The 15,019-nt window shown below is 45.0% G+C and overlaps 1 protein-coding gene across 8 annotated transcripts in view; it reads left to right on the forward strand.

Annotated features, from left to right (window-relative positions):
* SDK1 (sidekick cell adhesion molecule 1) overlaps window positions 1-15,019 on the forward strand; it is a 659,529-nt gene that overhangs the window by 429,219 nt on the left and 215,291 nt on the right. For 6 of the 8 annotated variants that reach the window (XM_079953648.1, XM_079953647.1, XM_079953646.1 and 3 more), the window contains 5 exons: window positions 104-298; window positions 4,213-4,329; window positions 4,461-4,628; window positions 8,626-8,728; window positions 11,271-11,447. In XM_079953648.1, the coding sequence (XP_079809774.1) occupies window positions 104-298; window positions 4,213-4,329; window positions 4,461-4,628; window positions 8,626-8,728; window positions 11,271-11,447 (760 nt within the window). The remainder of the gene's footprint in view (window positions 1-103; window positions 299-4,212; window positions 4,330-4,460; window positions 4,629-8,625; window positions 8,729-11,270; window positions 11,448-15,019) is intronic. The other 2 variants (XM_079953649.1, XM_079953650.1) reach the window with 2 other exon arrangements.

A 15,019-nucleotide genomic window follows, 5' to 3' on the forward strand; every position in this document is an offset into this window, starting at 1 on the left:
TATTTGTATAAAACTCTGTAATGGGAAATGGGCAATTAGCAGGCGGCAGTGTTTTGTGCCTGGGCACACATGAAGAGTTTTCTCTCTTTCCACTACATTTCAGGTGTCCCACTTCCTGTCCTGGTCTGGTACAAGGATGCTGTCCCCATCCACAAACTGCTGAATCCGCGTTACAAGGTTTTGCTCAATGGGAGTCTTCAGATCCAGGGACTGCAGCCTGATGATTCTGGAATCTTCCAGTGCTTTGCAAGGAATGATGCTGGGGAGATGCAGAGTCGTACTTTCCTGGATGTGACTAGTATGTCTGGACCTACGTGGGGTTTGGGCAGGGGAGGTAGAGGAAGGTTTCTGGGGCACAATGCATTCATCTTTCTAGGACACCCCAGTGGTACAGAGTAAAAAGAAAAGAAAAGGAAGTAAAGCTCACAGGGGAGGGGCTGTCAGGAGAAACCCCAGAGCAGTGCCTGGGGGAGGAGAGGGAAGATCCTTTCCTTGAGCAAGCAGAAAATGCTTACACTGATTGAACAATTATGTTGTATTCCACCCTAAGGCTTTCTCCAAGCCTCCTGGTGGAACTACAACACATCCTAGGACAGCCTGCTCCAGCATGGTACCTTTCATTATTATTATTATTATTATTATTATTATTATTATTATTATTAATGTCCCTGGCTTTCCAGACTCATCTGCTATACAAATCCAAAGTGGTACATTGGTTGCCAGAGGTGAAACATATTGGCATTATTTTCCCCTCTCCTACCCCACTATGTGCAACCTCCGAAAGGAAGCCTTCATTTTTAAGCAGTGAAACAGCAGGACTGCAGCCCTCCCACAGATTCCTTCACTCACAATGACTGCTCTTAGAAGCTGTGGTTCTCCTCTGCCTTTAAACTGGGAGACCCCAAGTTTAAAAACAACAACTATTCTTTGGGTCTCTTGATGCATGTTATTATTATTATTATTATTATTATTATTAATTATTATTATTATTAATACATACATGTATGCATGCATACATACCCTGCCCATCTGGGCAGCTCCTAACAGAATTAAAAACACAATAAAACATCAAACATTAAGAACTTCCCTAAACAGGGCTGCTTTCAGATGTCTTCTAAAAGTCAGATAGTTGTTTATCTCTTTGACATCTGATGGGAGGGCATTCCACAGGGTGGGCGCCACCACCCCCTCAGGCAGCACAGCCAATGGTCAGAAATGATGGCAGTCCTGATCCAAAACATTCAGAGGGCTCAGTATCCAGGAGGATTGGTGTACATGATTTCCTGTTCAGATTTGGACCACTGTTTAGCAGAGGCGTAGCAGGGGGCGGGGGTGGAGCACAGGGCACCACACCACAGGGGGTGGCACTTACCACATGGCCTGCGGTGTGTCTGAGCCACATGTCTCTCCTGGAAGTGATGCGGTGACTCAGCCGCCTGAAGGCTCTGCGCTGCCCAAAACAGCAGCATGGGGCTTGCGTCCTCCCGCCGTCTCCCCCACAGGGGATTCCTGTGACTTGGAAGAAACACTCTGAGGTCACATGACTAGGAATTTGGACCATGGGACTGGTATTATTCTTGTTTTTAAAAGCTTAAACACAAAGGAACATTTCGTGCAGCCCTTTTTCATATTAATAGTTCTGCTGAGAAAAAGTAAGCACAGTATAATGCATTAATGGTGTGTCACAAATGTGAATGAACCAGGAACTGCCAGATTAATGCCTCCCTGTTCTATATTTTGTTTTTCTTTGTTTGTTCATTTTTTGGGTTGGGGAGAAGTTACATGTGTAGTGAACGGTTCTGTGCACACCTCCTCTGGGATATAGCAGGCCATCACAGGGTACAATATATTTTAATTCTTTGATTCAGAATAATAATCTTAAAGTAGCAATTTAAGCACTGTAGCCACAGTATTAGATCAGACGCACAAATAATCTGTCCTTGCTGCATGCCCCTGGATAATGTGGCGCCCTCTGGAAGCTTTTGAACTCCAGTTCCATCAGCCTGGTCAATGGTCAAAGGTGATACGAGGCAACATCTAGAGAGCACTTTAGTGATCATTGAGATACAGCAACAAGTGCACAACATATGCATTATTCACACTTTTGTTATAGTTAAGGGCCATTTATTGTGGGAATGATATGGTTGTCTTCCCATGTTAAGGCAGAGCAGTATTACAGTTATGCAGCCTTTGCAACGTTTAATAAGTGGGTTTAGAAGAACATATGCCAGCACTGTAATCCTGAAGTCATGCCAGAGAGATGCTATTTTTAGTTGTTTATTCATTAATTCATTCCCATACATAACCTCCCCTCTCTTAAAGGATAGGGATGGCTTACAGTATTCTAATATTATTTCCCCCTTGTTATCATATGTTCCCTTTTCAACCCTCCTTACACTTCTCCCTTCCAAGTCTGTGCCATTTTTTGTTTTGTTTTCACAAACAACAACAAAAAATCCTAACAAGTGTCCACCTTCTTACTCACAGGAAGCTGCCTTACTGTATACCAAGCCAGACCCTTGGTCTATCTTGCAAATGCTGGAGATTGAGCCTGGGGCCTTCTGCTTGGGAAGCAGATGTGTTGCCAACTGACAATGGCCCTGCTCCTTTTGGTACCACTTGAATTCACAGTTCCATATTTGCCCCACCCATATGCAACCTGAACAAACACAAGCCTATGCTTTTGTAGTTGATGTCAAATGAAGCCACCTTCACTTCTGTAATGGCATTGCCAAATCTGGTGGCCCCAGATGCTTTCAACTACAACCCCCATCAGCACCAGCCAGCACAGCTGTACTCCCATAAGTGTCCCTCCCCCCAGTGTTCATCTATGCTGCGATGGGTGCCATGGCCCCAGATATCTGAAGGGTGCCAAGCTGGGGAAGGCTGTTCTAGAATACGTTGAAGTTGATAAGGAAATGAGGCCAGGAGGTCAATTCCACACCCTGACTGACAAGTGGCAGCATCTAGAACAGGGGTTGGCAAGGTTTATCTTGCCTGGGCTGGATTGGTCCCGCAGAGATCCCTCTGGTGTCTTTGGCGTTGCTGACCCCTGATCTAGAATAATAATTCTGTTCTGTGTCAAAAATGTGAAACGGCCTCGGTCCTGTATACCTGAAGGAGCGTCTCCACCCCCATCGTTCAGCCCGGACACTGAGATCCAGCGCCGAGGGCCTTCTGGCGGTTCCCTCATTGCGAGAAGTGAGGCTACAGGGAACCAGACAGAGGGCCTTCTCGGTAGTGGCGCCCGCCCTGTGGAACGCCCTCCCATCAGATGTCAAAGAGATAAAGAATTACCTGACATTCAGAAGACATCTTAAGGCAGCCCTGTTCAGGGAAGTTTTTAATATGTAATGCTGTACTGTTTTTAACACTGATTGGGAGCCGCCCAGAGTGGCTGGGGAGGCTCAGCCAGATGGGCAGGGTATAAATAATAAATTATTATTATTATTATTATTACTTGGTCATTGCCAAAATGGATGAATACCTGGTGGTTGTCTGCTCTGGTGACCTCAACTTCACAAAAGATGGTTTGGTGGGGGAAAGCGGAGAGATTCTCGGCTAGAGTTTTATTTAGGCGTGATGGACGGGTGCTTGGCTGCAGCATCTCCTTGCCTTGCTGGTTGGCACTGAGCTAAGTCGTTAGATCTTTGCTGAACACATATGGTACTCACATAAGGTCTGATATCTTTTCTGGGCAAAAGATAATGGGGGGGCTGTTTGATCTTGCATTGGAGATAGAAAGAATGAGGAAATGGGGAGGGGGACAGAGATACCATAGATGAAAATCAAATGGAGACTTTTTTTGGCTGACATTCAGCTCTGCAAACTCATATCAGGCTCAAGAAGCTTTTCACCTTATGTAATGGGGTTGAAAGCAAATAGTTTTGTTTATTTCAATTTATCTATCCCCGCCCCCCCCCCCGAGCTTCTTCTTTCTTTTTCTTTTTACTTTACCACAAAGTCCTTTTGCTTCCCCTTGTATGGAAACTGCTTGGAATTCATTTTCCATTTATCCAACAGTCCACACTTGGGGAATTCCTAGGAGGTGAATAATGAAAAGCTACTGTCTCTTCTGAAAAAGTTTTCATGTTATTGTTGTCATTCCCCGGTCCATTACTAGTCTGATAAATATGGATACAAAATTCCACAAGTAGTTGAGAGATCTTTCAAAGAACTGATCCTTAGGAACAAAACAAAATTTGATTCCAGATATTGCACCAACGTTTTCACGACTGCCGACAGACACCACCGTTACCGAAGGGATGACAGCAGTTTTAAGATGTGATGTCTCAGGAGCACCAAAGCCTGCCATTGCATGGAAAAGAGGTAAAGCCTTATTATTCTGTTGGGAAATCACTCTAATTGCTGCTGCTCACCAAGAAGAATTAGCATAGCATTAGCGTTTTCATGCGCTGCAAATCAGAGAATTGAAGCTGTTCTCACATGGTGTTTTTCAGGCAACCAGGTTTTGGCCAGCGGCTCCATTCAGATCCCCAGGTTCCTCCTCCTTGAATCCGGAGGGCTTCAGATTACCCCAGTCTTTGCTCGGGATGCTGGTGACTATACCTGCTGTGCAGTCAACTCTGAAGGATTCCTAAATGCTTCCGCTGCTCTCACCGTGTGGAGTAAGGACCATGTTTGTTTTAGAGTTTAATATTAATCAAGGCTTAATCAGTTCTCATTGTGCCCTCAGGAAACCAATTACAACATTTCCATTTCATGGTGTGTATGTGTGGAAGGGAGGGGGTGAATAATTTAATAGAAATTATGTTTGTGGATTTTAGAGCTGATTTGGAGAGATCTACAAGGGAGGGTGTTCATTTGACATCTTTGCATTTCAAAACAGACATTAAGTTTCACCAAAGCCATCCTAATATACACAGCTGGAGATATCTGCAGATTATTTCAGTAATTCATGCACTACGAGGCATGGCTGCTACCTGTACATTCTCATTGTGTCATCCTGATAATGTGCAACTGATACACATATCACGATGTGGTAGTAGGAGAAGCTAATAATCTCCACTGGAAGTTCCCTTCTGAACAGGCTGCACTGTATAGTATGCGTAGGTTGCCAGTTCATTTTAATGTCCTGCTTAAACCTTTTAAATTTGATTTAATTGCATCACACACTGTATGCACAGCAACGAGAATGAAACTGTTATATAACCCAAGGGGTAGAACAGAAAAATCCAGCACTCTCAGACATGGTGCTTAATGATGTCTGAGGTTCACACTTACCGTTTGACTCTTGTTCCTTGTACAGAAATCTCTTCTGGCATTATGGTGTATTATTGCTTCTGGAAAATGGGACTTTGCTCCCATTTTCCATTTATCTTCCTTTCTTGCACCTGGATTCAGCTGATGTGATCTGCGGCTTTCCCCTTTATATGTTGAGGCATTAGGGAGAACTTTTTGTGCCATAATTACTCGCTGCAGTGACCTCCATTTCCCGGGCATATTTGAATGACGGGGATTTAACAACATTTGGGTAAATGTCATCTCTTATGTGTGTAGAATATTATGGAAAAGTTTGTGTCTTTGGAGCCTCTTGATCTGATTCTTCCCATCTTTCTCCTCATATCCGCAACCAGCTTTGCGTGGATGTGTTGCTTGGATGCTGTCCAGCCTTTCCACCTATTTTGAAGCTTTTGAAGGCTATACAAATGAGCTAACACACACCGCTCTATGGTTTAACATGAAACAATCGCAGGGATGATTAACAATGTAGCATTTACTCTTTTATGGCCTCCAGTCAAAAAGAGACGGAGTCTAAGAAAATAATGTAGGTCTCCCTAGTGGGATTTTTGATCTTGGAAGCCTCCATGCCTTCCCATGTGAAACTGCTTTTTCAATCTCCCTGCCTCCTTTTAAAACAAGGGTTGAAAGTGAACTGAAGCAATCTGAGCTCTTGCCTCCAGCCCAGCCCTCCTCTTCCTCATTTTGGAGAACTAGAGTATCCTAAAGGGCACACTCTCTGGCCTGAAGATCAGCATTTCTCCTGCGTCCCATGGCCTCCCACCTGATGTGCTCCTTGCACCATTAGACTGGTGAGCTAGAGAGAGAGGAACAGAGTGAGAGTCAAAGCTCTGGTGCTGCGGCGTCAGGTCCAGTGCGCTCCTGCGTGCCGGTCTCTGGCTCAGCAGACCCTTGATCACCAGCATCTAACTCAGAGATCCTTAGGAGGCAACACTGTAGCCTCCGGCTCAGTGTCCTGGTCATGACTGGATCCTGAGATCATAAACGAGGCTACAGGATCCTGAGATCATAAACGAGGCTGTTACTGAAGAACCAAAACAGCAAAGCCCCCTTGGCTGTGCAGAACAAGCTTCTGCCAAAGAATGCAATATTTTCCTATATTAATCCCAGCTTCTGAACTGACTGGTTGGCCAAATGCCTCTTTATCGGCTGGTAAACCTAAGCACCGCCTGTGCTGTTCTGGTCCCAAACAGGAGTCTCACTGGGCCCAGCAAGGCAGGTCAGTTGTTGCAGCATCATGATGAGGTCTGAGTGGGCAATTTAGGAGGACTAGAGGTGAAATAAGGGCTTTTGAGCCTCTGCCTCCAGTTCAGTTCTGCTGGGCTCCACTCCACTTGGACTACTTGAAGGGAGTCTGACTTGGGCGGGGGCACTTCTTTGATCCACCGCCTCTTCCTGTGTAGAACCAAACAGAGAAAATGTTCCGGAAGGCCTGTAAATGACTTTAGGACTTATTGTTAGTTGCTGCAAGAATGAGCTTGTATATGTTTCTCTGCTTTGAAGCTTCAGTTTTGCTTCAGGAGAGGCTTCTCATGCTGCCTGCCTGTGAGCTATTCCCTTTTCTGGGAGATGGATACAAACTGGGGAAGAGTCTCTAAGCTAGGAGTGAGATGATTGGGCTATTGATGCCAGCCTATGTAGCTTGTATTAGCACTTTGTGGACAAGTCATGACAATGTCCTGCTGTTTCGGCACCCAGGTCTGTAAAGGCAGCAGGGCTCTGTAGGCTGTGATGTAAGTCTACACCTTGCTTTAATAAAGCACTAGAACTGGCCATTCTGACATTTTTGACACCTGTCTTTGGTATCCCTGCACCAAACCACCCACACAGGCCCTCCTTTGGGCCTGCAAATCAGAACCTTCCAAATAGTGAAGCATTGCATGAGGCACTCTGTTCATCAGGTCCAGGAGCAGGCTTTAGTTTGATATGGGCCCCAGTGTTGCCAGTGGTGGTGCTTCATGCTCCAGCACCGGGGGCATGGCTGGTGTGCATCCTGGGAGCGTGGCGTGCATCCCGGGGGCATGGTGCATTACCCTCAGGATAGTGGCGCACATCCTGGGGGCATGGCACCTAGTGTGGGGCAGGGCAGCCATGGTGGCACCCCACCAGGATTGTGGTGCTGGGGGCGGTGCACTCCCCCCGCCCCCTCTTCCTCCACCAGTGAATGTTGCAGGATCTGATTTAACAACCTCCTGTTTGCCAGCCTCAAAGCCAGGAACCTGGTCCATTTCTTCAGCCAGTGTCCTTGTAGCCTCTTATTCTATGCCCTGATCACTGCTGAACTCTGACACCACAGCACACATAGGCACTATTGCTCTTTAAGCCCCAGAATGCATAGCTGCTACCTGAACGGCTGATGCAAGCCAATAGTCTGGTCCAGTTAGCTTTTCAACTTTGAGCTCAGCTGATGTTCCACAAACTGCATGTTGCAAAGCATCCTCAAAAGATGCAGTTTGCATAGGAGAAAAGATGCTTTCCCTGTCAGTCATTTTCCCTCTGAAACTTCTTCTCAGTCCTCTCTTCACCCCACCAGTATTGTAGACCTGGATTTATTCTGTGTGTGTGTGTGTGTGTGTGTGTGTGTGTGTGTGTGTTGGAATGAAACCCTGTAACTCCAAGAGATAATTTCCTGGGACATTTTGCTATTCAAAGTAAAAAACACATTAAGAGCCTGTGTAAGTGTACAGTCCTTCTCTCCTGAAGGTGGCTAGGACATCAGGAGCCAGCCTTGGTCATATCTGCTTTCTACCCACTCTTTCCTCTCCCTGGACTGAATTATCTCTTACTGCTGCAATAGCAATTAAATGAAATATCTTCATAATTAACATCGTAAGTGCAGCTAGTTCTTCTTAACCCAGGATCTGAAACTCACTTTGAGCTGTTGTTTCAGACTCCACTTACTTGGGAACTGTGGTTTGCATTTACCATGATTAAAAATCACTGTGACAATTTCCCTAAACTGTGGTTTTGCTGCGAGTAGGAGAGTCAGTCTACAGCAAGGTGGGAGGCTGGCTCCTTAATCATGCTTAAGTGGTGGCTACTTGCCCTAACACATGACAAACACTCTGCTGTAAAATTTACTCTAGGTCTCTTTTTCTAATATTGCTGGGCCCCTGGAATTGGAATCCCGGGGGAAATTAAAGATGGGAAGGGGATGTGATACTGCATTAAACTTTTCCAGTAAACACTGGCTGTGGAGAACTTTGCACTCTCACATATTTGCTAGAGGCAGGGGGATGGAGGAGCAGAAATTTTCTTGTCAGGAATGACAAATGACCTGGCTTGCTGCCTTCAGAGGCCAAACACCCAAGCCAAGATGGAAGTTGGCAATTTTACCTGAACTGTGGGTCGTGTTCTTTTCAGATCGCACTCTGATCGTTCGCCCTCCTGAGGACAGCACTGTTATTAAGGGAACCACCGCGATGCTGCACTGCGAGGCTGCTCATGACCCAAGAATTTCAATCAGGTTGGTGGTGTCTGCACTTGCTTCTGCCATATATTTGAACTTAATTTTACAATACGTGGTCACCGTGTTTGGCGAGCTCTATCCAGGCACCTGGTTTTGTGCTGGTATTCCCAGTGATGGCATCCTCTGGGGTTGCAGGTTGAGCTATTATTCATGTCAAGTCCTTTTTATTTCTCCACTTCAACCTTATATATTATTTACAATGAACTGCGTTCCACTTCATGACTTCAATACAACTACCCATGATTTACTGTCAAGGTTAATACAATATCAATAAAACTGACTTGTCAGAAGCTGATACTTAATGAGAATGAAACCCAAAGTGATTTGAGGGGATTGTAGGAACGTTTGCAGAGAGAGTCTTGAAAATTCCTGAAAGCATCCTTTCTGCTCTTGAACAAAGCGCCCGATCAGCCTTGCAGAAAGTACAATATGTCTTTAAACTGCCAGATTCTACAAGCAAGGAGTCAGAGGAATTCCCTCTCTGCTCCTTTGACAGGATGAGCATGTACACAAATGAAAGACAGGCAAATGAAAAGGGGAAAGGCCAAGGAAGGATGCCACAGTTCCCTTTAGAAAATGTTAAACAACGGCATTTGTGTAAAAGAGAAAGGAAAGACATCAAGTCTTGCATTAAGAAGAGGATGGTATTTTAGAAGCTTTCTCTGCTGTCGCCACCCCCCCACTCCCCCTGTTAAGGGCTGGTAGGATTATGACTATGAGCTCTGCTATAGATGGTTTAGAATAGCTCTATTCTATTAATCATAACATTGAAATCACTTGTGGGAGAAAAGTATTAAATGGATCATGAATAAAAAATCAGAAAGGTTTAAAGCTAAGTATAATTAGCATTTGTGTAGTGTATTTCAAGCATCAAAGATTCTTACATACAATTCCTCTGTGTTCCTTACAACACCCTTGTATGACAGGCCAGGGTACATTTTGTGATTTGTATACTAAAGGAACCACTACAAATATCCTTCAAATTCACTGTTGTTGTTCTGTTTTGTGTTGTGCAATTTAAATTCAGATATATGCAGGAGGAAGCTGTTGTAGCCCTTGGTTATACATTTTGCCTGCCCATGCACGCGCCTGTAAACTCTGGCCCTAATTCACAGAAAATTGGGCCCAAGTATGCAGGGGACACAGGTGGCGCTGTGGGTTAAACCACTGAGCCTAGGACTTGCTGATCAGAAGGTTGGTGGTTCGAATCCCCACAACGGGGTGAGCTCCCATTGCTCGGTCCCTGCTCCTGCCAACCTAGCAGTTCGAAAGCATGTCAAAGTGCAAGTAGATAAATAGGTACTGCTCCAGCGGAAAGGTAAACGGCGTCTCCGTGCGCTGCTCTGGTTCGCCAGAAGCTGCTTAGTCATGCTGGCCACATGACCTGGAAGCTGTATGCCGGCTCCCTCAGCCAATAAAGCGAGATGAGCGCCGCAACCCCAGAGTCGGTCACGACTGGACCTAATGGTCAGGGGTCCCTTTACCTTTACCTTTATGCAGAGGCAAAGGCAAGCGGGGAAGAAGACAAGAAATACTGTAGCCTTTCCTGTGACATAGACTCAGTCTAAGAAACGTAGAAAAGAGAAAAAGAGCAATGACAGGTCAGCGGTAGAGAGGCATCCATTAGTAGTACATCTACTTGCATTGTGTAAACCTCTTATTGCCTTCTATGGTAAAACGGATTTTTTAAATGAAGTAAAACTTGGGCTCTAAGTAGGTTTTCCGACTCTTGAAATATAAAATACAGTGGCACCTTGGGTTAAGTACTTAATTTGTTCCGGAGGTCCGTACTTAACCTGAAACTGTTCTTAACCCGAAGCACCACTTTAGCTAATGGGGCCTCCCGCTGCTGCTGTGCCGCCGGAGCATGATTTCTGTTCTTATCCTGAAGCAAAGTTCTTAACCTGAAGCACTATTTCTGGCTTAGTGGAGTGTGTAACCTGAAGCGTATGTAACCTGAAGCATATGTAACCCGAGGTACCACTGTATCTGATACCTGACAGGTTCTGGGTGTGAAGCCAAGTGGAGGTTCAGGATTAGGTAGGTCTGCAGTGGTACCCACTAGTTTCTGATGGGTCTGAAAGCCTATTTTAGAGTCAAGCACAAAAGTTGTTTATTTGTGTATAGTCAAGTTGTGCAGGTCAACAACAACACACACATCCAGCCAGGGTACTGTATGTCCTTGCTCCCGTGTTTTTCTGGGATCCAAAATCAAACCAAGTACAGCCTGGGTCAGGCTGGCAACCATCACTTCAAACCTGCTTTGTTTAAAAAAGAATAAATGGGAAATTTGCCATTGATTTCTAAGGAGTAGGATTGCACCCTTCACCTTGAACTATCGTACATTTTATTAGTCTTGCCGGCCTGCCAGACGTTCACTGCATCCAAATGAGCCCTTGGTGAAGGTTGCGAGTGAGCATCTCTGTTCTACATAGTTATTTAGCTCTGTTTTTACCATATAATTTCAGCACTTGATATTTCATCATTTTTAACGAAATAGACAGCTGACTTTAACGGTCTGAAATACTGTGACAATCAGGTATGTTTGGAAGAAGGACAACGTTGTCATAAATCCATCTAGCAGCTCCCGAATCACCATGGAGAAAGATGGCAGCCTCACCATCAGCCAGACGTGGTCCGGAGACATCGGAGACTACACTTGTGAAGTCACATCCTCTGGAGGAAATGATTCCAGGGTGGCCCGCTTGGAAGTGATGTGAGTATCCCAGGCGCAGGCAGCTTTGAATGAAACTGCAAGTGGTTGGCACCTCCATCTTATTTTACTCCACTCCCCCACAACTTCTGCTTTGACTTTTCAATTGTTATAAGAAACACAGCCAGTTCCTTACTTTAGTACAATTGTCTCCAGTGGTATTTAAGCTCAAATCTGATTCACCACACTTATGGTGTTTCCAGAAACTGGCTAGCCCAAAGAGGGTCAGCCCAAGCAGATTATGATTGCTGTAGTTTTCCAAACTCCCTTGTATGAGCCTGCTCAGAACATGCAGTTCCAGGTAATTCATTAGACTGAGTCCCAGGCACCAGCCATGAGCTTCAAGCCCTGGAGTCCCTGACCATGGTCTGAATTTGACCAGGGATTTCCTTAGAGAGAGCATTCTCCATAGTAGCCCTACAGTTCTGGGACTCTGCCAACTGGGTTCTGCCACATCACCACAGGCCTTTGGGAAAGATCTGATTCACAACCACACCCAACACCCACCCCATTCTTGCTGGCTTTTACTTGAAGGCTTAAAAAAAATGTTCTGCTTCCTTGTTGGTTTGGAGTTTGTTTTAATTCTGGGCTGGACGTTTGGTTATTGTTTTCTGGCTTTTATTATTTTCCTGGTTTTCCCCTTTTTTGCTTTCTGAGTAATTCATATTTTTGTTTTACACTTGTTTTGTACTGTTTATTTTTATGGAAGCCGCCTTAGAGCTTTTACTCTTCAAGGCAGCATATAAGCAGGTTTTTAAAAATAATAATGAAATGCTCTGTTGAGACCTATGAAATTGAAAAGGGCCTGCATTGATTGTTCTTTCTTGGCTGAACTGATCCCTAATCTCTGATGGAAGTAGAATGTGAGTGAGGCAGTCAGTCTTGTTGAGCAAGAGAAGGTGATATTCTAATATGACTGACGCTTAGAGTAAACCTGCGTACTAATATTTTTTGGAAAGCCATCTGTTTCTGCCGTCTGCTTGTACCTAATCTTTTCTTGGAGAAGATGCCTGAGGCTGCTTCTTCAGCCTTGCTGTCTAACGTGCACATTTCTGAGATTTTGTTACATCCATCTTGGTTTCATTACAGCATCACCTCTTCAGTGCCAAGCCTAGATTGAATTCTGTTCTGAAGCCATCCATTTTTACATCCTCTCCTTTGGTTCTTATCCTGGAGTGCATTTTATGCTGCTGGTAGAAATCCAGGGCTGAGGAGAAAATTCCAAACAGATTGCTACCTCCCGTACTTAATTTGTTGTCTCTTGTGCCTCTTTAGGGACTTTGGTGCAAGGACGGGTCTGGCTTTAAAATTGTGATTGAAGCCAAAAGGCCGATGTCTGCTGAGAGTGTTTAACTGTGAAAGGCCTCTCCAGGCCCTTGAACTCTTACCATCCTTTGTAATCTCCATCTTCTGGTCAGGGGCCAACCAAGGTCTAAAGTTGGGGGTTTTACCAGCCTGCTACCTGTGATTATTTTAACTGGAGACACCAGAAGTTAAACCTGGGACCTTCTGCAAACCAAGCATGTGTTTTGTCTCTATGCTGAGATTCCTGCCAATGACACCAAACATTCACGGTCAGGGATCTGGTGGGCTCTTCCTTTCTCTCCCACAGCCCACTTCCTTTCCCATAGTTGCTGTTCTTCCCAAACCTCTCAAATGTGAAACAAGTCAGGTGGCAGGAGTCATTCCATGGTCATACACCCCCCAAAATGTTGTCTCAGAATCATCATCACGGGCAATTTATAGGAGCATCAGAAAGAAGAGACTAGATGCCAGCATCAGGCAAACAATGCAAACTAAACACAGTTTGAATGTGTCCATTATTAAGTGAGAGTTAATAATAGTGATTCTCACAGATGTATAGTAACGAAACTCCAAATGACACCCTGTTAAAAAACCATCTTGTTGTGGTTTCCATCTCCATATATTCCTTAAATTGCACTGACTGTCTCTTCCCATTTGTACTTTTTATTTTGCATGCTTCATCTAAGTGAGAACAATCGGAAAGAAGTCAGGCAGAAAGCAGATTATCTTTTCCACACAATAGAGAAGGGTGGTTTTTTCTTTCTTTTAGTAATTTCCGGCTTTTCTGGTGGGCTGTTATCCAAGAGAGAAAAATTACTCCTATTTCATAATGTACCTGCAATGGGGGAAAACAAACACATGTATACACAAACACAAACACATACACAAATCTCTTTCCCCATCAAATGCAATTCATGTCCCTATATGGAACACAGGTTTGAAGTGGCGAGATCCTCAATTTTTCTTTGAGTCAGATCCATAGGCAAATTTAGTGTCATGCAAGTGAAATTGAAATGTCTTCTCCAGAGTACGTTCAAGTTTCTCTCAGATCGTTACTGACAAAAAAACTGTAAGGAGGCAAAATTATGAGATATTTTAAGTGCTAATACAGAATGAACATCTATGGAGGGGCTGGAACACAGTGTTAAGAGCATATGCTTGGCATGCAGAAGGCATCAAGTTCAATCCCCAGAATCTGAAGGTGACGTTTGGAAAGTTCCCTGCCTGTAACTGAGAGCAGCTGCCAGGCAGTGCAGATGGATCAATGGTATGATCCTGAAATGCGCTCCGGGTGTGGATTCCTTTGAGTTTCAACCTAAATCTGCAGGCAGACAGAATGCTGCTGTGGCACAATTGTTGACAAGAGTGAGTGCTTGCCAGCATATAACACCTCTGCTAAGAGAGCTGCTCTAGTTGTCAATCTGCTACCAAACCAGGTTCAAGGTGTTACTATTAGTGCATGAAGCCCTTAATGACTCAGGACAGGTTTACCTGGGAGATCACCTTACCCAAACAGGCTCACTCAACCACTTCAATCTGCAGAACTGGCCCTGTTACAGGAGTCTCAAAACACCTCTTCCACATCTGTCAGAAATCCATCTCCCATGCTTTGGAACTCCCTGCCTCTTGACATAAAACAGGTGCCTTCACTGTACTTCTTTTGGCACCTGCTAATAAACATTTTTGTTTAGGCAAGCCTACCCAGTTATACAGACTTTTTGTATGTGTTTTGATCTGTGTTTAGCTCATCACTGATTTTTTAAAAATCATCTTTTTGTTTTGAGGTTTTTCTTTGTTTTTACAATCAAGTGGTATATAATAGATAACATTCCATATAAAGCTGCTTCCTGCAGTGGCATTGTGTGCAGGGTGGGCAGTTCGGCCCATGTGCCATGTCTGGGGTGTGTGTGTGACAAGAACGCACCCCATGGGATGCTCGCCTTGCCGCCCCTGGGCACAGCTGCACAAGCAGCCATCGCGCCGCCACAGCCACATGTGGAGGATCCTCCATTCGCGGCTGCAGCCTGAGCGCCGTACGGACGGTGCTGGGATGGCTCCGTCACCGCTACAGCCGCAAGCGGAGGATCCGGCCACCGCCCGTATGGCTCTCAGGTGTCGCCAGTGGCAAACCGCTATGTACAACGCATGTGTGGTGTCGCACGTGTGCACTGTGTGTAGTGATGCCACATATGCACTGTACATAGGAGTTTGCCACTGGTGACACTGGAGTGCCATACGGATGGCAGCGGGATCTGTCCGCCGGCAGCAGG

Source organism: Podarcis cretensis (genome assembly GCF_951804945.1).
Source record: "Podarcis cretensis genome assembly, chromosome: 14".
NCBI classification, from domain to species: Eukaryota; Metazoa; Chordata; class Lepidosauria; order Squamata; family Lacertidae; genus Podarcis; species Podarcis cretensis.